Source organism: Haliotis asinina, chromosome 6 (assembly GCF_037392515.1).
Source record: "Haliotis asinina isolate JCU_RB_2024 chromosome 6, JCU_Hal_asi_v2, whole genome shotgun sequence".
Classification (NCBI taxonomy): domain Eukaryota; kingdom Metazoa; phylum Mollusca; class Gastropoda; order Lepetellida; family Haliotidae; genus Haliotis; species Haliotis asinina.
This window is the reverse complement of record NC_090285.1, coordinates 68,799,714-68,820,485: the sequence shown is the minus strand read 5'-3', so window position 1 is coordinate 68,820,485 and position 20,772 is coordinate 68,799,714. Positions and strand designations below refer to the sequence as shown.

The 20,772-nt window shown below is 38.5% G+C and overlaps 1 protein-coding gene across 4 annotated transcripts in view; it reads right to left on the bottom strand.

The window, feature by feature from the left end:
- Positions 1-20,772, bottom strand: part of LOC137286278 (protein still life, isoforms C/SIF type 2-like) — a 190,808-nt gene that overhangs the window by 54,881 nt on the left and 115,155 nt on the right. Inside the window, exon 1 of one of the 4 annotated variants that reach the window (XM_067818040.1) lies at positions 20,550-20,719. The exons of 1 other annotated variant lie outside the window; for it this stretch is intronic. In XM_067818040.1, coding sequence (XP_067674141.1) covers positions 20,550-20,583 — 34 coding nt within the window. In that variant the 5' untranslated portion in view covers positions 20,584-20,719. Of the gene's footprint in view, positions 1-10,665; positions 11,797-20,549; positions 20,720-20,772 lie in introns of those variants that run through there. 2 more of the 4 variants (XM_067818042.1, XM_067818041.1) reach the window with 2 other exon arrangements.

Below are 20,772 nucleotides of genomic sequence, written 5' to 3'. Positions count from 1 at the left end.
ATTCTGTGGACTATCATCATCTATACAGACAATACACTCACTCTGCATCTGTCATTATTACTTCCAGCTCAACACAGAAACTATTGTGGGTGGGAAAAGTCGATTGAACCCAATAGCTCTGCAGGTTTGATCTGGGATCTTGAACTGAATTAGAAGAGATTGTGGTGGGGAAATGCTTATTATCTCTGAACTCTACAAACAGCAGGCTTAGAATCGCACTGCACATGAGGAGGATTTCAACCCCAGTTCCCCAGGCAGTTCTTGCCTTTACCTTTTCAGTTAAATTTTATTGCAAAGGAAATGTATTTGAATTTATTCATCAAGGTACCATTAATGCTCTTTCAAGTGACAGCATCAGTATATCTTCTGTATAACTGAAACATATTTGATCTTAAACTGTCAGAAATACATCTTGCCATGGAAAACATCAAACTCCTCAGACTGGTGAATAATTACAGCTGACATTTTTTCCTGGTTAAGTAATCCCACAAACAAACCTAAAACAGAGTTTATTATGTATGACACTAAGTTTGTCAATGGAATGAGTGATGTCCTAGGCTTAACCTTGACAAGGCATTTTCACACTTCCCCACTCAATTTTGAATGAAACTTGTGTGAGGAGGTGGTGTTACAAGTAGGTCACAGCTGTTATTACTGATTTCCAATGATGAATTCAAATAATTTTCATCAACATTTTGCCTTTTACACATAAGGGAATCTATTTCATTATGTTTGAGGTTGGTTACCCTCCATCACTAAAGTTTGAAAATCATGACATCAATTTATTCCCAAAGACCATGATCATGTGTTTCTGGCATGTACAGGGCATACAACTCTGCACCATATTGTAGACCATAGACAAATGTGCTCAGTAGCATCCCATACAATGTCTGCTGCGCCTGCTTTCGAATCCCACATCTGGTGAAACCCCAAGCCTTTATCAATCTGGTCAATACTATGGTGAACTCACTCACATATGTCACTGGGATATAACAGATATATAGACCAGAGTGATGTCAGATGCAACTCACTCAGAGATACATCTCCGTGGGATATAACAGATGTACAGACCAGAGAGATGTTAAGTACAACTCACTCACAGGTACATCTCCGTGGGATATAACAGATGTACAGACCAGAGAGATGTTAAATTCAACTCACTCTATGATACATTTCCATGGGATATAACATATATACAGACCAGACAGATGTTAAATGCAACTGTTCATACATACATCTCCGTGGGATATAACTCAGTAACCACCATGAGACAGTTCACTGAGATTCAGCGGCTGAGGCAGCATGGCCCCATCATCTGCTCAAATGAAGGTCAAATCTAGTGTCCCCTGGCAGGGCCAATAAGCAGTCAATTGCGCTTGTATGACCAGCTTACATCTCAATAGTACAAGATTACTCTGCAGGATTGCTGGATAATCACCCTGAAATTGGTTCTTCGAGAGAATATTGGGATGTGTTTGATACTTCATCTGCAAATTTACACCAAAGCAATCTATTCTCCCGAGTTGCCCACTGTATGCAATCACGAATGCAGGCAGAATAAAGCACAAAAGACAGTGTACCATTTAAAGCTATGTTCAAAAGAATGCTCATTTGCAGGGTTGGTGAAGGTTACTAATGCTGCCGGCTCCAAGCACATCACATCAAATCAGAAATGAAACTGTATTTGATGGATGTAAACAATGTGTTTCACAAATAACCGAGTTCATTTCCTGGATTCTTCTGATATCTGGAAAATTCTAAAAAAATAAAAAATTATTTTATTGAAAACTGCATCAGATAATTATCTTCGTGCTGTGTTTGGATGATCCATAAACACAAATGAATGAAACACCCACAACGGCTAATAATATCCCTGTTTTTACCAATCCCATATTGTTCCTGTTCCCTATATCAAAGCCTAATGCATCTGTGCTGAAAACCACCATGGATAAAATGCCACAAAACTGTGCTTCTGAGTAAAACAAACAACCATGTGAACATGCATGTGGTTATTCATCCTCCAGCTCATTTTGTAATATTGCAAATTCATTTCAAACTTTTTTGGAAAAGACACTTGGTAATATCAGACTTCAAACAGTCAGTATTCTGTTCATGGTTTATTATTCAGGGACTGCTTCCATTATACATTCTTGGACATTATCAGGTCAGTGAGTGAATGTTATACTAAGAATGGTATCACACGCAGGACTGAACAGTGAATGAGTGAGTGAGAGAGTGAGTGAGTGAGTGAGTGGGTGGTTGGGTGAGTGAGTGAGTGAGTTAGCTTTTACAACTAATGATTAATGATACAGTTTATTTTATCTTTTTAAAGGTCACATGCAACCAAAACAACAAACATTATTTAAATACAATTATCACTTATTCATGATATTTAAAATGCACTACTGAATAGGAAAAAACAAATAAACAAAACTGTAAGCGTACAATTGCAAATAAGAAAAGTGAAATATTTTATGCTCTTAGCCAACTCTTTGTTTATGGCTTATAAGCCTGATAAGTGTTAATTTCAAATTGCATGTGGTCAGTGATTTAAGTTGTGCATTGCATATTGTCATTAACAGACAGGCAGGCAGACATACAGATGTCAATAAACCAGACTTTGATTTTTCCCTGTTGCTGATCACAATCAACATGTTTTTTCTTTTTTTTTTTTTTTTTAAATGTAATGAGGCAATTATTTACTTGTTTTTGTAAACAACCAACATTAGACTACTGCTCATGACCTCATACTCCGAGCAGGCATACTGTTTCAAGCTCTGCGAACCAATTCTCTGCGCATGCGTTATGAGAGCAGTGCAGCATAGCTGTTGATATTGCGTTATGAGAGCAGTGCAGCATAGCTGTTGATATCACTTTTTCCCCCAGCGTTGTCGGAAAATTAGTGAATTGTTTGAGCTCTGATTTCACACCCTTTTTGTCATTGCACTTTTTTTAACTATATATTCTGAATTGGTATTTTTTATGATTTGTTCAGTAAGTGCATACCGAAAGGTATCACAATCTGGAAAGTATTTTTAACAAAGTTAAAACAAAACAAATGACCACGATACATAAAAGCTCAGCTGTTTCTCCAATATTTACAAGACATAGCAAAATAATGCCACATTACCTTTACAACCTTCCAAATAATCTTATATCCCCTCATCATCCTCAACATACTACCAAAAATTCCAACACATCAAATTCAAAAACATGACACTTTTGTAAAACAGGAAACAAAATGAAAAACTGTGAAGGAAGAAAACAGACACTGTTAAGAGTCCGTGAAACGTGCCTCATCTCAACCTTACATTAATACGTCCCCTCAGATATAGCATGTGGTATCATTCATATCTCCAGATAACTGGTTCCGGATCAATACTACGGGGATGGGCATCACAGCAACATCTCACTGTTAAATGTACAATCAGTACAGAATTGTATTGTAAGTCTGTGTTCCACAGATACATAATGTACCGATACAGACAGCACACAAACATCAAGCTCCACTGATCCTATAAAACAAACTGAATGCAACAAGCAGATTGCACAAGGACACAAATTGAGAAATCATTACCATCCATTCAAATCCCCTCGATATTAATTGATGGAAATTGAGACGTTCAAGAGTGTAGGAAATCGACCAGAGACGTAATGGAGAAAAAGATGGCCATTATGGAACCAAGAAGGGATGCTTGGAAGACGAGTTCAAGTTTGATCTCGGAGTTTGGAAACTCCCGTGACATGTTTATCGGAGTGTGATCAATGCTAGAACCCAGCTGATGATGAACAAAGATGCTGTTCAGCAAACACAGAAACATGAAGAATCAATGCCAATCAAGCTAAATCCTGAAAAATTAAATCTAAAAGTACATGACTATAGGTATTTTTTTCCTTCTCATTTCATTTTGCTTCAATTCTGTTTGATTTTCACTTCTTAAAGTTCTGTTGTGTGTGTGTTTCTTCTCCTTGTTGTGTGTTTAGAGGGTAATTCCACCCACATGGAAGAACGGTCTGTTTATTCTGGGTTTTGGGTTCAGTTCCACACATAGGGACCAGGAACTGAGATCAATTTGAAAATGGTGTTTGCAATCTTTGTTAAGTCTGATGTGAAGCTGTTCCTTGATATGAAACATACAACAGTAACTGTGTGTCCATGAACACAGGAGAGACTGACAAGGAAGTGGAATATTTCTAGTTTGTAAAAAACATGTTAAAAATATTAGAGTGGGTTTTTTGTTTTGATACTGAGCTGAATAATTTCTTAAAGTATAAATATTCCCTTACACAAAGCCAGTTCTTCATATCACCATTTCACATAATGGTATTTGTGTTTTAAAAAACACTTTGATAACATCAAAGAAACATTTACATTGATGCTTATCTATTTCAAATATGATGATGAAGCACCATCGCCACCATGTCGTCAGAACATCCATCACTGTCTCGTACACACTACCCGTATTAAGTTGAATACACAAAAAGCCTGACATCATCAAAGAAAACTCCAACTCCAACACCATTAAATGCAACCGGTTCCCCACCATCATTATTTCTCCCTATTCTTCAAATACTTTCATTTTATTCACATCAAAAAGATTAAATACCATCATTTGACATATCAAAAAAAGTTTTCAACACAAAAACTCTTATGGAAAGTCCCCTTAAATTACCTCCCATTGTGGTTCAAAAGAACCATGAAGCATAAAATAAACCAACAAAGGGATCTCACTTCACTGGGTCAAGCTCAATTGTTGATTTTATTGAGACCAGTAAATAAACTCTTACCCTGCATTGTTCAGTGACATTTGAAGAGCTGTGTCATGAAGAACCTGTACAGCCAACGGCTAGGCTAGCTGTTGGACATAACGCTGATGAGTACGATATGCAGACATGCATGGGCTCCCTATAACTGCCCCTTAGTGTTCTGTCTGTAAATAAATTTTCTGCTTGAGGGAGTTAGTGTGGTGTATATTCACAAATTCCTGTCAGCATGGTGATAACGAAGCCTCTGCCTGTACACAACTTCCCAGACGTGAAATCTCATTGTTATCTGCCAAGACAGCCAAACACATTGTGCTGAGAGTGAAAGCAATTTCCTCATAGTAACATACCATGTTTAATTTTATTTTTCTACTTGATCTAAAAGTAAAAAAATGTTTATTATGTCATAATCAGCATATACCACTCAGCTATTGACAGTATGATGAGGCTGCCAATCCATGTTGACAAACACCTGGTACACCTTTCCTTAACACGAAAGGAGCTGTAGCAAATGTACAGTTTTCATCGTATATGTCAAATAATCTTGAGACAGACCATTAGAATATTCTGTGTGATATTTCTGTAGGTATTTGCTGTAGACCTATTGGTATGTTTTTACTTCCTGTCTTACCACATGGGCTTTGGCCTTAACACTCAGCCTACACTCGCTACTGACAGGTAATACTATATTTTCATAACTTATGCTTCTGGAACACAATTTTAATTTTTTAACTGCAACTCAAATAAAGTAATCCATCTGTCCATGAGTCCATGTAATGGTTCAACACTGTGATTAGGTTTCAGGACTAATCGTTATCTGAAAAACCTGATCCACACGAACAAACCACAGAGAAAAACAAACAACACCACAATCTCCACATAGTCACCACACCTCAAACTGCAGTGGATAACAGATAGCAGGACATTCAAGCAGGTAACCTTCAACAAGTCACAAATGTTCACCCACAGTTTTCACAGAAACAAGGCATAAGACCAGTCTCAAAAGCTTACTGAGGCTTAAAACTGATAACATATTTGTATGGTCACATGCTGGTCTGGTTATGTTGCCTATTAGACCCTTCAAGTGCTGAGCTGCACGTTTGTTGGCACTATCTTATACCGCCAACCCACTATTGATAAGGTAAGGCTTTCTTTTGTATTGTCTATAACGCTGTTATCTGATCTGCTGAGTATTTGTGTTTTACAGATAGAAATTTATTCATGAATCTCTCAAAACGTTTGATTGGAAAAAGTCTTTATGAGTGGAGGAAAGTTAAGTTCAAGGATTTATCATTCCTGGTATTGTATTATCCAAGAAAATGGCTGATTACATTCATAAAGACACCTAGCAGAGATTTGTGGTAAAAGGTGTGCATGAACACACTGCTATACAAGGAGATCTGAAGAGAATGTCCACAGATCAAACAATGTAGGTCTGCAATACATATGTCAGCAGGTCAGTAGCATGTTACCAGCAGACAAGGTAGCTCACTTGCTCATGCACTCTTTCACTCACTCTGTGTCAGGTTAGCAGGAGGTTTGTAATACATCTATCAGCAGGACAGTGGTATGTGACTAGCAGGCAAGCTCACTCACTAACTCACTCACTCACTCAGGTTAGCAGGATGACATACTGTACAACGAACATCACAGGATTTGATGTTTCAACGGAGGTATTAGCTGAAACCTGAATATCATTTTTGAGTCTTTTTGTTAATGCTGCCTGATATATTGCTCGACAAGGACTGTTGGCAACTACTGCAGACAATGTCATGTCAAGGTTAATGGAGCCTACATGCACAACTGTCAAGGAAAACAAATGTCCCACCTGAAAAAATACTCCTCTTTGGAAATCCAATATGCACACTTACACCATCTAAATACCACCTCAATCAGACAGATGCACAACTGGACTCTATTATCACACATACAGCCATGTAATATCACCTGTGTAATATACATAACCATGTTCATACACAAACTGACTACATGACAGGTAACAATGATTTACATGAGTATATTCAACTGAACACTTCCTACCTGCCTGGGAACACCCATTCATTTAGTTTCTATATGTCCTACTGTTCCCCAAAAGAGACAGACAGACACAGACACACACAGACCCACAGACACAGACGGGTTGGGTTTCAGCATGTTCCTCTACCCTGTGCGTGTGTTCACGAAAGTCAGTCATGGGCAACAACCCACAGCAAGCCAGACACTGATCGATTCACAGTCCTTGGCGTTGGAATACCAGTATGTTAGAAACGTATTTAAAACATGCTGTACACAGCTTAACAAAACACACGACTGATATTTGGACGGCATATGGAGTAAGACTTTCTCCTGTGATGACAGTTGTTTGCGGTAGACTCTGGTTCACTCCCTCACTGGGTAACAACTCAGAGTTTCACCAAATGTAACAATGTTGGGAGTAGTATTACAGCAAGGTTATCTGTATGACTGAACACTGAGTGAGTGGGTGAGTCAGGTTTAATTTTGTTTGAACTGTTCTGTAGGTCTAATGTGAGATCACAGATATTTACAGTTTTGGTGAAACTCATGAGCATGGGTTTGGTACTGACAAACACAATAGGGCAAGCAGTTCCTGAAATACACAAGGGAGGCAACTCTGAATAGCAAATTACAGCATCTTTGCATCTTAGATAATGCAACATAGTCACCATCAGTACAATCTACTCAACTGAACATAGTGTACACCTTGGTTGGATCCAAGTTTTAATGGTGCTGTCATTACTGAGCAGTAATTGTCGTTTTACTCCCTCAAACCAGATGTAATTGAATTTGTACTAAATACAGATCCTGAAAGCAGTCACTGAGAGATTGGTCAGACATTGATCCAATTTAGATGATTTGATTAACTCCATCTTTAAGTTCAAGGTTCCTGTGATCACACCACTCAATTTCTATGGCTACTAATTACAGGAAGCAAGGTACCATGGCGATATGGAGATCCTTAGTTACATAAATGTCATTCAGATATTCCTCCCTGGCTGTAGAAGATGGCAACAGCAATGGTCCACATGGAAACAGTTTCAAATATTAAGAAGGAAACTATTTTAAAACCTGTCAAAACCAATCAAATAGTTGTATTTGAATGAGTTAGCTCTCCTCTTGTAGCAGGCATCTGTTGGTTGTGCTGTGACAGAAACAGACTGGGTTTCCTGAGTAAAAACACTGTAAGGGTTATTTGGAAAGAAAGGTCTTCTGTCAAAAAAAATGTCACCATGTGTACATAATCATCAAAATTACTTAACTCTCCTTTGACCATTCAGCAATAGGCTGTAGGTGATTTTAACAACAATGGTCAATACAAGCATGACCTCCCTCAGACAGATCAGGAGGAGCCATTGACCTGGGTTGATAATTGTATGTTGCACAAACAGTCCATTACCAGGATGGCCAAGATGATGCAACAGATAGTCTGCACAAGTCTCTACCGGCCACTCACTGGTCACTCAATTTGGGGAGGACTGATTGGAGAAAATCACCAGCCTTTGTAGCAAAGCTGGGCACTGTGACATCAAGTCAGCTAAACCACTATCTCATCTAAATTTCAGCAGGTCCTTGCGAGTGACCCCACACCATTCTTTCAAAGAAGGACCACCATGATAGTATAGGGAGGGTGAACCTTGTTGGGCTGGGAGATGCGCTAACTCTTTCCTGGTCCTCATGGAAGTAGACAGTACTGACCAACATAGGTCCACCTTCCCTAAACATGTTATAATTTGATGAAATTCTCCTGGCAGATAACAGACAGAATACAAACAGCAATAAAAAGTGATCAGATTTCAAATTGATTTCTGATCCAGAATAGCATCATACTAATAGCTCTGCAGCTCTTTATTTAGTAAATACTGGATTCCACTACTTACAAGTATTATATTTCCTTGTAAATCCACACTCCCTGTGGACACAACTCTCAGTGGAACTCATCACTGGTTGTTTACCATGGTCACAATAAAAAGTCAAATTTTCACTTTCCAAGAAGGCAATAAATCCCAACTAAGACAGAAGAAGTAGCTTTGTAAACCCTTAAAATGTATAGAGTAGCCCCGCAGTGTATGCTCATCACACTAAGAGCTGTGGTTTGATTCCCTGTATCTGGTTGTCTGTTTGTGATATGACAGGAATATAACATTATAAATCAACTTATTCACACTGACAGCATCATCAATTTAAACTTTAGACATTGAGAGTACAAACCTGAGATATTAACTTGCATAAGATCTTGGATAATTGTACCATAAACATTTTTTATAAAATCTGAAGTTCAATACATCACAAATCAGAAAGATGGTATATTCCATGTGCTTTCTTACACCTTAAACAAGACAACACAGTGCCTCTCCTGTGTGCCTTGTTTCAAGATGGCTGCAGAGGTTGAAGGAGCATAAAGAAAGACTAATGCTATCAACTGCAGAAATACATGAGAATCTGAGATTCAGTTGACAATAAAGTACTTCCCTTTCTTTTTCCCAAGAATAGATTTATCTCCCATGACACAAAAATCATGAGAAGGACAAGCTTCTGACCGAAAAACCTTGACTCTGATCTCCCCGCTCCTCTCCCCCAACCCAGGCCCAGGTAGTAGTGTTCTCACGCAAATTCAGACCACCAGCATTTTTTCCTGTCACGCACATGGTAAGCAATGACACAATATGAAATAATCACAATACCAATATCTATATTATTTTGGTACTCAAGCATCCGAAGTGAAAGCTAACTAGAAAGAAACGTGACATACAAATTCAGTTTCATACGCAATACCACAAATAATCTTTATATTTCTTGTCAATACAGATTAGGCAACGGTAAACAAATACTTATTTGCTTCAGACTATATTATTTCACAGAGGTTGGTGACAACTTAAGTTCAAATTTAACTGCTGTTCTTCTAACCGGGCCATGCTGGTATATTTCAAGAGCATGTGCCAGGGTAAACGTGGTGATATGAACTATTTTGGAGCTGTGGAGTAGAATGGCTTTACACAAATGTTATTCTCCTGCTAAGAGTTGTATGGATATTGTCCATCAGACACAACACAACACACAAGGCCTATTTCAAACTGAGAAGAGGCTTTAAATATTTACTGTTAATATAACATCATGCTAAATTCAAATCGTGTCTGTATATAGGAGTCTATTTCACACTATGTAGTTTATACCCTGTCATGGTCACAGGGTTACACATTTCTTTTCAACCCTTTCATGCATAACAATCTTTGGACAGTTACCTGGTATGTCTTGATACTACAAATGTGTACTCTGAGGTCTGTTCGGAAGACACAGACACTTTCACAGAGACACATGCACACAGACATGCACACACAGACAGATACATACACTCACAAAGACCCTGCCTTGACCACAGACATCATATTTGCAAGTTATATTGCAATGACTGTACATAAACAATTTTTACCCGTACTCAGGTTTAATCAGTTTTAACATTTAAAGGATATTCCACTTTATAATACAGCAAAATCTCAGATCAAAGAAGACCAGTGAATCATCAGAGAGTTCAAAAGCTGATTCAGTCCCTAAAAGCTTTTTTCACTGAGATGGGCCTTCTTTTCTGAAAGCATGTTTCTTTGAAAGGAGAATCATTGCTGCCAGTTGGTTATGAATGTAAACTGGCAAAATCTTGGCGCAATGCTGTTTCAGTTTGCCAAGTAGTTAGTGACACAGTGATTCACTGCTTACCTCATAGCTAGGTAATATCCGGGAGATTGCTCGCTCAGTACATCCAATCTGGTAGACCGACAACAAGCTAATAACTTACACCAAACTTAAAACTAGCTCCAACTCAACGAGACTGAAATACAAACATTGCCGCATGCAGCTCCCTGATCGAGACACAGCGCTGGATTCACATACCTCGTAATGAACTGGACCGGTGTAGCCCCATCATAACCACGAAATCCATTTCCCCTTGGTTGAACAATAACTGAGCCCGTTACTCTATAGGCTTGCCGCTGATCAATAGAATCCCTCGGCCATTTTCTCTGTCATGGACAGCTCAGGCCCCTTAGAATAATCCATACTCGCCTCGCCCCCTGGAAAAATCCCTATCTCAGGGCATTCAAGATGCCTGGGTCCTTAAGGACTTGAGGGTGTTGGCATTGTTCCCCTGCCTGACCCTTAAAGGTTGCTTAGTTCACTGGGGATGTGACTTTGTTGAATTGAGAAAAATATTTCAGCTGGTTTGGAATGATTAATCAGTCTCTACTATCAGCTTCTATTTCTTAACAGAAATACAGGCAGTTTGACTCTAAAAGTTTGTCCTCTGTGGTAACAAGGCTTGACTCTCGATTTGGTTACCCAGCTTCAAGATATGGAAGACAGTGTTTGCTGGACAGCTAATGACATAAACGGTGGCCCTTAACACAAAGGGTCCCTTAGTCCTGGTGATGTGTCCTTAATGTCCGAGCCTTTAGGTAAATAAGCACACTGTCAAGTTTGTCAGGAATAATTTCTGAATAAAAGACAATCCAATAAATGTCTGAAAGCTCCTTACAGTTCTCCTTCAGGCACCAATCTCACTACATCAGCTTATCCATGTACATCCACAATCCTGCCAGTTTCCCAGACTCCCCTTCTCCATCTCCATACACAGCAACTACAATGAATTATCCGTGATTTGTGAATGACTTGTTTTAAAAACCCACAAGGTTTGACTAGATACACACTAGTCTGATTGTTTACTAGTCCACGAGTGGTGATGAGATTGAAGGACTAGTATATGCCTCCAACACAAGTAAAAGGGTACGGCGCATTACTACCTCTGGTTCAAGATACCAGATTTATAGAACTTCTCACACCAAGTAGGTAACTGTTACTTGAAAGGCAGGTCCTCACTCAGTGAACTAGTCATCACCACAGCTAGTGGACTAGTATTTAGCTAATGGTGATTTGCTGATTTCTTTGTTTCCTCAAAAACAATCAGAGCGAGTGTTTCCAGAAATTGTCCAGTGGCAGATGTCAGTGCTACGTGCATAACTGTCTGTCAAGTCGTGGAGACACATAAACATTGACTGATGATAACAGATGGAGACGTGCTGATTGGACGATCACCACTTTGTTACTGATAAACTCGCTACACTGAATGAACGAAACCTACTTAGTGTATTTGTAGGCTGTGATAACCAGATATGGGCGAAGTGAGGTGTTTCAGCAACTAATATCTCACATTTCATCTAAAATTTCATTACTTCAAAGGTACATAGACATTGATAAATGACGTTGTGAAATTTGGTCTGCAAGGTTAAAAAATATCCAATAAATGATGGATTAATTCTAAACCAATTAGTTGAAGAGAATATATTTAATTATTGAGGTTTAGTTGCATCCATTGCTGAAACAGATGGTAAGAAGTTTTTACTTTTAGACGACTATTCCAGAACTAAAAATACATGCATATGATAAAGAAAAATATTGAATGCACAAATGGTAAATTCATGACGCTGGCTGACATGAAAGAAAAGCAATGTCACGTCCATAAAATCAGAGTCATAAGGTCTGGATGTATGTAGCAAACAAACATAATATGATTGTTGTTTATTGTGTAAAGCATGCACACATGCACACATTTCATACTCCCTCTCATGCTCTCTGAACAAACGGGATACAAAGATGCTTCATAATATTTTTGTTTGTTCTTTCCATGATCATACTTAACTTGTCCACATATCATTAACTAACTTTTGTTAAATTGCATGTTAACATCAATAGTGTATCTAATTCAGACCAATCTATCCCTATTCATTTTGCTTTGAGAGTATTGACTGCCATTAACGTCCACAAGTCACGCACAATATCCTTGTATCTTCTCACCACTCAACACAGCATACACCTTTCACAGCAAGATACATGTCCCAAATACAAAGTTTCACTCAACTCTTATTCAAAGTATTTCACTCCATCATCACATTTCTACAAAATGTCAAAGGTCACAATAAAAAAACCCTGTGTAAATGCATGTTTTTTTTCTTTTCACTCTCCCTCCTTCTTTTACAATCAATAGGCGAAGTACATGTTGTACAGTCATCAGGGTCTGGGTACTCTATACAAGCCTGCACTACAAGTATCCTACCGCAGAGAGACAGGTCTGTAACGCTGACTCAGCAGATCATTAACCAACCCTGTCATGCACGCGGCATGGAATATTTGGCATTCAGAGACAACTGCAGACTAGTAATGTCCTTCATGACATTTACAATGTCAAAACCACACTCCTGACAGTGATTATTTCATACAAATACAGGAAAATGTAAGTACTTCTGTAACATATCTTTTTCACCTAAAAAAATTATGTCGCAAAGGCATTCAAATAAAAAAAGAAACCAAAATTTACATTTCATGAAACTGTTTCATATTTCATATGAAAATCATCCCAACACATATGTGTTATCTCTAAGAAGGTACGGGGACCCATTCAGACAGGAATCCCCACTGCGTATATCCTCTAGACGCAAGTTAAGATCTGCCCAAAAGTTAATACATGACTAAACAACATCACCATTTAAGCAATAAACAACAATGCATCTAATTCGGCATTGTTGTTACTCCAAACACAGAGGTCGTACAAATTCCCACTGGAGCAGCCGGTTCATCCATTAATATCGCATGTAGCAGTTGAAGATATTCACCACTGCACATCAATCACTGTTTGTGGAAGAACATAACCTTCTTCAGCAAGGACCATCAAAGCAAAGCGTGCCGTAGAATCCTGTATGAGCTGGGCTTCAATCAAACAATGAAATTCAGGTCTCAATAAACACTACCCCCTCAAAATCTCACAAGCCAATATGCAATAAATGGGCTTTAATGAATACATTGGCTTTTTTCAATCTGAAACTCATGAGGACGTTTTGAGTTTTATTGGGAGTGTTTTCAGCCTTGGAAATGATGTTGCAAACCTCTACGTTGATTTTCACAACAATACGTGTGAGCAAAACAAATAAAACATACATCACCCAGTAATGTGGGGTTTGTGCGGGGGACCTTGTGTCGCTACCAGTGAACCACATTCCAAACTATCTTCCTCCCTACATCCACTGATGCTGGCCATCATTGTGATCGTGACCTATGTTCCGATTACAGCATTGAGAAAATCCATCCTCCACAATGAAGGGCATTATTTATAGCTTGTATTGTGATTAACAAACTGGGCACAATGACTAAGATAACTTGTTATGGAAGCGACATCACCTGCCTCCACTCATTGCTATACTAAGTACAGAACTGCTTTCACTCATAACATTGAAATTCACAAGCAATCAAAATGCATTTTCTTAAATAAATTTAGCATAGATCTCCATTAAGAATTGTAGGTGGCATCTGGCTGAACCTTAAAGGTATCTATTTGCTTCAGAAGAGTGAACATTCAAAAGAAGTTTCTTGAATTTCAAGACAGAGAGAGAAAACTCTTTATTGTACAAGATGTTCTTGTATTTGAGATGACATGCTAATTAATCACATCAAGTAGTTAAGGTATCTCCCCCCAAGTCTCTCAATCAACACCGAATATGGTAATCTAACCGCATGTCTTTTATGGTCCAGATTCAAATCTGGGCTCAAAATGTAAATTTATGATAGTGAATAGGTCTTGCATGTTCATCAGAACAGAATGGAAGAAATATTTCTCTGCATTAATGAGGATCAGGCAGATTTGCCTGTATCTAGCTGGAACTGATTATTTCCATGTGAGTATGTTTGACATCTATGAGCCAGGAACACTCAATAACCATCAATACACATGTTAAAAAATGTTTATAACTTTCTTGTCAATAACGGTTATACCACCTTTCTGCACATTAATAAACGTACCAAAATGCAAAAAGAATTGATTTTCTGCACATTAATCACGTAATAAACCAAAATTATTTCCCTTCAAATATCCTTCATATACTGCACATCATATAGGGGCCATATCAAAAGTTTCAGTCAAATTTCTGAGAAAATTAGAATGTAGCTCATTCCAAATACTGACTTGTATATAATAAAATCAATATGTATTGACTTGAGGATTTCTAAGTGATATCAAATAGTACTTACATTCTCATTTCTTATAACACAAGTATTTTGACACAGTCCCAAATGTTGAAATTGGCAGCAGCTGTTGACATACATACTTCACATGACACAGGCGGCAATACCTCGACAGTGTATACTATGTATAGATCAAACATCACACAACTCACAGGTAAAGACCAGCACACCTGTACCTACAGAGAGGGACATTTATATCCATATATTATATACTGACCGACGATGTTGTAAGACGATCGATGCCCAAGTGGAAGTTGGCTACACAATGAATTACAGTGTGTTATTTGTACACCATACATACATGTGTCTTTAGACACTGAGCTAATGTTTGATCCAGCCATACATCCTTCACCAGAAGTTACTGTAACAACACCAAATGCAGCCCCTCTACACAGTCCGTGACAGGAGTCATCAATGCTATCAGCTCAATAATGTGTGACAACAGAATAAATAATAACAACACTTTTTCAGAGCCTATACGTTTTACCCGTTCATTTAGTAGCTGGAATATTTCTGATCTGCATGAAGAGCAAATATTTGGCAGGAAATACTTTCCATCCCTATAATTCCGATGGTCCTGGCCTATCAGAAAGAACAACAACTTGAAGAGCAGACAGCCAGCAACCACTTTCATAGCTATAGTTACAGCCCCTGGTGATACCACAGGTGTCACATTAACCAACTGGGATTCAAACCACGTTCAGCGCCACCTGTTGTGAGGTCAAGGTTACAAATAGATTACCCAATACAGTCATCCCTCGCCATAAAACAACTGTTTTCGGCAATGGCTGCATCAAAAAGGCAGCTCACTGTGGTACTCTAACTGGAGTATGTGATTAAGTTCAGTTATACTGACTCAGCAATATTCTACCTACATGGCCATGGTCTGTAAATAATTGTATCTGGACCAGAATATTCTGAATGCAATATGCCACGAAATTGTCTCAATATGTCACAGAATCCTTTGTCATGATTAGATATTTCGGGAGAATATAGTTCAAATCATCAATCAAAGTATGGCACTATCATCCCAAAGGAAACTGACCTGTTATATACACAAACATAACCTCTACACAGATGGCAATTCAACAGTTATATTGTCAGTGTAATTATCATTCTGGGTTTCAAGGTGATGTATGATAATGCTTGCCCCCGTCATTATAATGCTTCCCCTGATACGACCATGTGACTTGCCTCCACCAGCACCCATCCTGTCCAGGTAAGACGTGTCAGGTTGTTTAAAAAAGGACGTCCATCATTTCTCACAAGACAGGTTACAGAACAACATACACACTGTTAGCAGGACAGACAGATTAGACAGCCTGGGAATGGTTTTAGGGGGGGCACTCTTTCTGGAAACAATGCTAGGCTGTTCTGAACCTAAAATAAAAATTTGTCCAGTACTTTCAGGATTTTTTTTTTCAGAATGTTGTCAAACAGAATGTGATACTTTAGAGGTTGTGAAATATTATGCAGCATATTTCTCCATTAACAGAGGTTAAGTGATGTCTATCCTTATGTATACACTACCTGCCAATACAAAGTATGACCAGGGTTGGGCCAGCAAAGAGTGCTAGAAAATCTTATTCTAAATACTCAGTATGTTTGCAGACTGAAATTTGATAAGATAGAGATAATATCTTACTTATTCATTCTTTTGGCTCCCACCTACTAACAAGCTGACCAGGAGCATACCTGAAGAAGGATCTTAATAGGTGTGTCTATATTGCAATTGATATTCCCAGGGCATGCCAGGAAAACATGCCAGGAAAACATGCTAGTCAGGTCATCTGGCACACTGTCCCAGTCGGAGCACATTACACAGGTATCTAAATACACAAAACTATGTTTATTATGAACACGCTTAAAACAAACTGAAAGATAATAAACTGGTATATTTGGTTACAGCAGCTTGCAGTATAGTTTAGTTGCATTATGTATAGAGAACTAGGGTTATTAAAAACTAAAATCAACCCCGGCCGAAATATTCTTAAGTACAACTTTAAACCCCATTTCGCCTGACCTCCCAAACCAAACTTTGTGGTCTTTATGAGTCGTTACTGTCTCACCTTCACACCCTCAATGAGCTACTGTTTACATAACTTTGTGCTTACAAGTGTTATGCAATACCACAAGGTTGAAGGGCACTATACTATGTAGGTATACTTTATGTGTTTTCAGTGTAAGGTTATCTGTGGATTTATCACTACAAGGCTGAATGTAAGGTACATGTCAAACACAGAGAAAGAAATGTAGGAAACCATTTCAATCAGATATTGTGATCTGAAACCTCTGGTTGGCCATCAAGGTAGTAGTATATACACATATTTTCTAAATTCAAGTTAATACATATATTGCTGCAAGACTAGTACTCCTGTGCTTGACACCAGTCTTTGTTGGAGCTCTAGGATCTGAACATAATAAAACAATGTGTAACAAGATAGCACGCATACAGCTGTAACTGTCTCAATAAGAGTCAGTATTGACTGATATCACATACCACGTAACACTACACTGGGTAAATAATGAACATTTGCAATATGACCAGAAACATGTCCAAACACCACAGTACATGTCATTGCTGGATAAGAAGTATATTTCTATAAGTGACAAATACTGACATGTTACATATGTGTTAACACGGAAATGCACTACTGGCATTCTTTCAGCATTCTATTCTTGCGAGGAAATTACATGTATCTTCGCTTTGCCTCAATGGAGAACATATATGGATGTAAGCTTCTGTATTATAAGGAACACAATAAGTGGAGTATATGTTTTCTAGGTGCTATTCCAAGGAGGCTTGAAGAAAGGTTTCTGAAGCCCCCCAATGTGTACTGCCTCATATGTGCATGTGCCAGTAAGCTGAAATTCTAGACTGACTGTGTTTATATTTTGGTCTTTGACAGCACCATACCTGCATTGGTGCATTTGCCTATGTTGAAAGTCTGAAACATACATCACTTCAAGATGTCCTCCCATGCCAAGATGACGTGCCGTGATTTAACTAGAATACTGTTTTCTCTCACTCACAAGAACCATGTTTTCCGAATATGGAAATCATGTTCTGGCTGACGACTGGGATCTGTATTCATTACAGACCAAGCTCGACAGATATTTACCAAAACAAATTGAATCTGTTTGACACTTCTCGACATTTTACTTACATGTCAGTCTGGCTGTCAAGACTGGCGTCATGTCTACAAGGGAATGATCATATCGAGTCCTCTCAATACATACATACACACAGACAGCGTTGTGCCTCTACAGTATCAGATATTACACACTTTCAGATTTGCAAATTAAATTGAATATTCAGTGTTGACATTTCAACTTCTGCAATTGATTGTGGTATTTTTCTCTCCTACTCCCAAACTACCATCTGTCAAAATTACAGTGGATGGTTCTACAATATCTGCAGAAATTCAGCCAGTTCAAAAAATACAGGATCAACCAGATGTCATGTTACCTTGTATGGTACAATGCCACATAATCACCTCAACATTTTCATCAAAAGCAGGAAACTGGTGGCTAAAAAAATCAATCAGTGTTGAAAATGCAGAAATACAATAAAACAATACACTCCTCTTCATCAGATCAATGTTGTTCTTCCTCCTCTCAACTCAGTCATCATTCCAGTCAGTTCAAAGTCTTCTCCCAAGCTTCATGGGATGTATATCTATCACAGAAATATTCTGCCAACTCCTTCGTTTCAAAACAGGTCAACCAAATACCAACACAGACCCTGAAGGGCCAAATCAAGTACTTCAATTTATATTTTTTTGCATCAGTAGAAGTGTACCCAAATCAAGGCTCACAGCTCTCAATGTTAAACCTCAGGTTATTAATATGCCAGTGGTTTGATTAAAACACACTTGTTTGCCGCACTTATCAACATCCCTCCAATATGACAGCAGCCTGTAAATGATTACGTTTGGACCAGACAATCCAGTGACTGACATTATGAACATCTATCCACACAACTGGTAATAGTTAACTGCAGAGACAGACAGGCACAGAGTGAGTATGGTTTTATGCTGCTTTTAGCAATATTCCAGAAATATCGCGACTGGGGATACCAGAAATGGGCTTCTCACATTGTACCCATGTGAGGAATTGTACCCAGTGGTCTTCTGAATAACAAGGAAATGCTTTCACTACCAGGCCATCCAAGCACCTAAACGAAAAGGAGAGAGAGAAAGAAAGAGAAAGAGAGGGAGAGAGAGGGGGAGGGAAGGAGAGAGAGAGAAAGCAACAGACAGACAGACAGACAGACAGACAGACAGAATCAGTAAGTATTTAGTGTCAATCAATAAGGTCATCAGTGTTTAAAGTAATGTGATCAGTTCCCCTTTGGGTGGTGCGGGGATTTGGATTCTGAAGAACAGTTGTTATGGCATTGTCTTCTAGAATTTGAACATGAGGCTGGACATGGGTAGATAGTTTCTCAAGATAGTTTCTCATTCCCCTGGAGATGAACAAAGAGAAAACCATGGTGAAACTGTGTACCAGGCACCAGCATCACGGACACATCTGCACTGGACTGGTTGCTGTTTGCCAACACTGTCCGTTCATACAACAAGGTTTACACTAGGACAGCTTTTAATTACCAGAAAATTATTTTTTAAGCAATATTAAGAAATGGTTTGGAAAACGTGAAAAGCTGTGAATATGATTACATTAGTCCAAAGGAAAATTGAACTCAAAGCAACTGCTATGCCAAATGTTTGCAGTGTTCACACAATGTGTATTATGCCAAATGTTTGCAGCGTTCACACAATGTGTATTATGCCAAATGTTTGCAGCGTTCACACAATGTGTATTATGCCAAATGTTTGCAGCGTTCACACAATGTGTATTATGCCAAATGTTTGCAGTGTTCACACAATGTGTATTATGCCAAATGTTTGCAGCGTTCACACAATGTGTATTATGCCAAATGTTTGCAGCGTTCACACAATGTGTATTCTCACTTGCTGCTGAGTATGTAACACACATGCTGTTTGTTTAGTCAATTGTAAAATTAGGCAGCAAATTAATAGCAGCAGCATCATCAACATCCTCACCAATATCAAACTCTTACAATTAACGGTTAGAAAGAAATTTACAATGATCATGAACAGAGCTTTGTTATTTATATTATAAACAAAATGTTTACTGTAGACAAACGTAACAAATATGGTCATCATCATCTGTTTTTATAACATTTCCCCAAATGATGTCAGTTCCACGCAGTCATGCTACACCATCCCCATACACCTTTCCTATTTCACAACCATGATTCCCCATCGTATAAGCATGTCAGGACTATACATACCATATATTCAATACCAACGTAGTATGCCAAACTTTCAGCAAGAGATTTCTCAGGATCCGGGAATGGGTTTTGCCACTTATACTGGCATGATAAAAAAGCAATTTAAGCAATACAATTGTTTAAAATGTACTTAAAATCTTCAGTCATGTTAGTCCAACATTTTCCCAACTGATGTAAGTTCCAAGCAGATATGCTGTTTCCATTTTATAACAAGAAGTACATAAGTAAATAAACCCTATCTTCATATACATATAGATGTCAGCCAGCACAAGCATCACTCAGACTGCAGCGTCCTGGTGAAAGTCGTAAAGAATCCCACGAACCAAATAATTCCTTCAGTACAAGCATCCATGGACACTATATCTCCTACTCAGAGCCTGTATCACATACTCACCTTTAGACTTCATCATCACTGATGACAGCAGCATTGTTGAACAACTTCAGTTTTCATAGCTTACACAACACCACAAACATGGAACTCCAACCTGGCCAAGCTACATATCCTTGCTGTGTTATCACTGTATCCAGAGGTGTGACTGCAGAGGACACGGTCAGGCGACTAACATCAGATAGCGGTAATACTTGCCCAGCTGTGACGAGGGAGGATACACGGCACA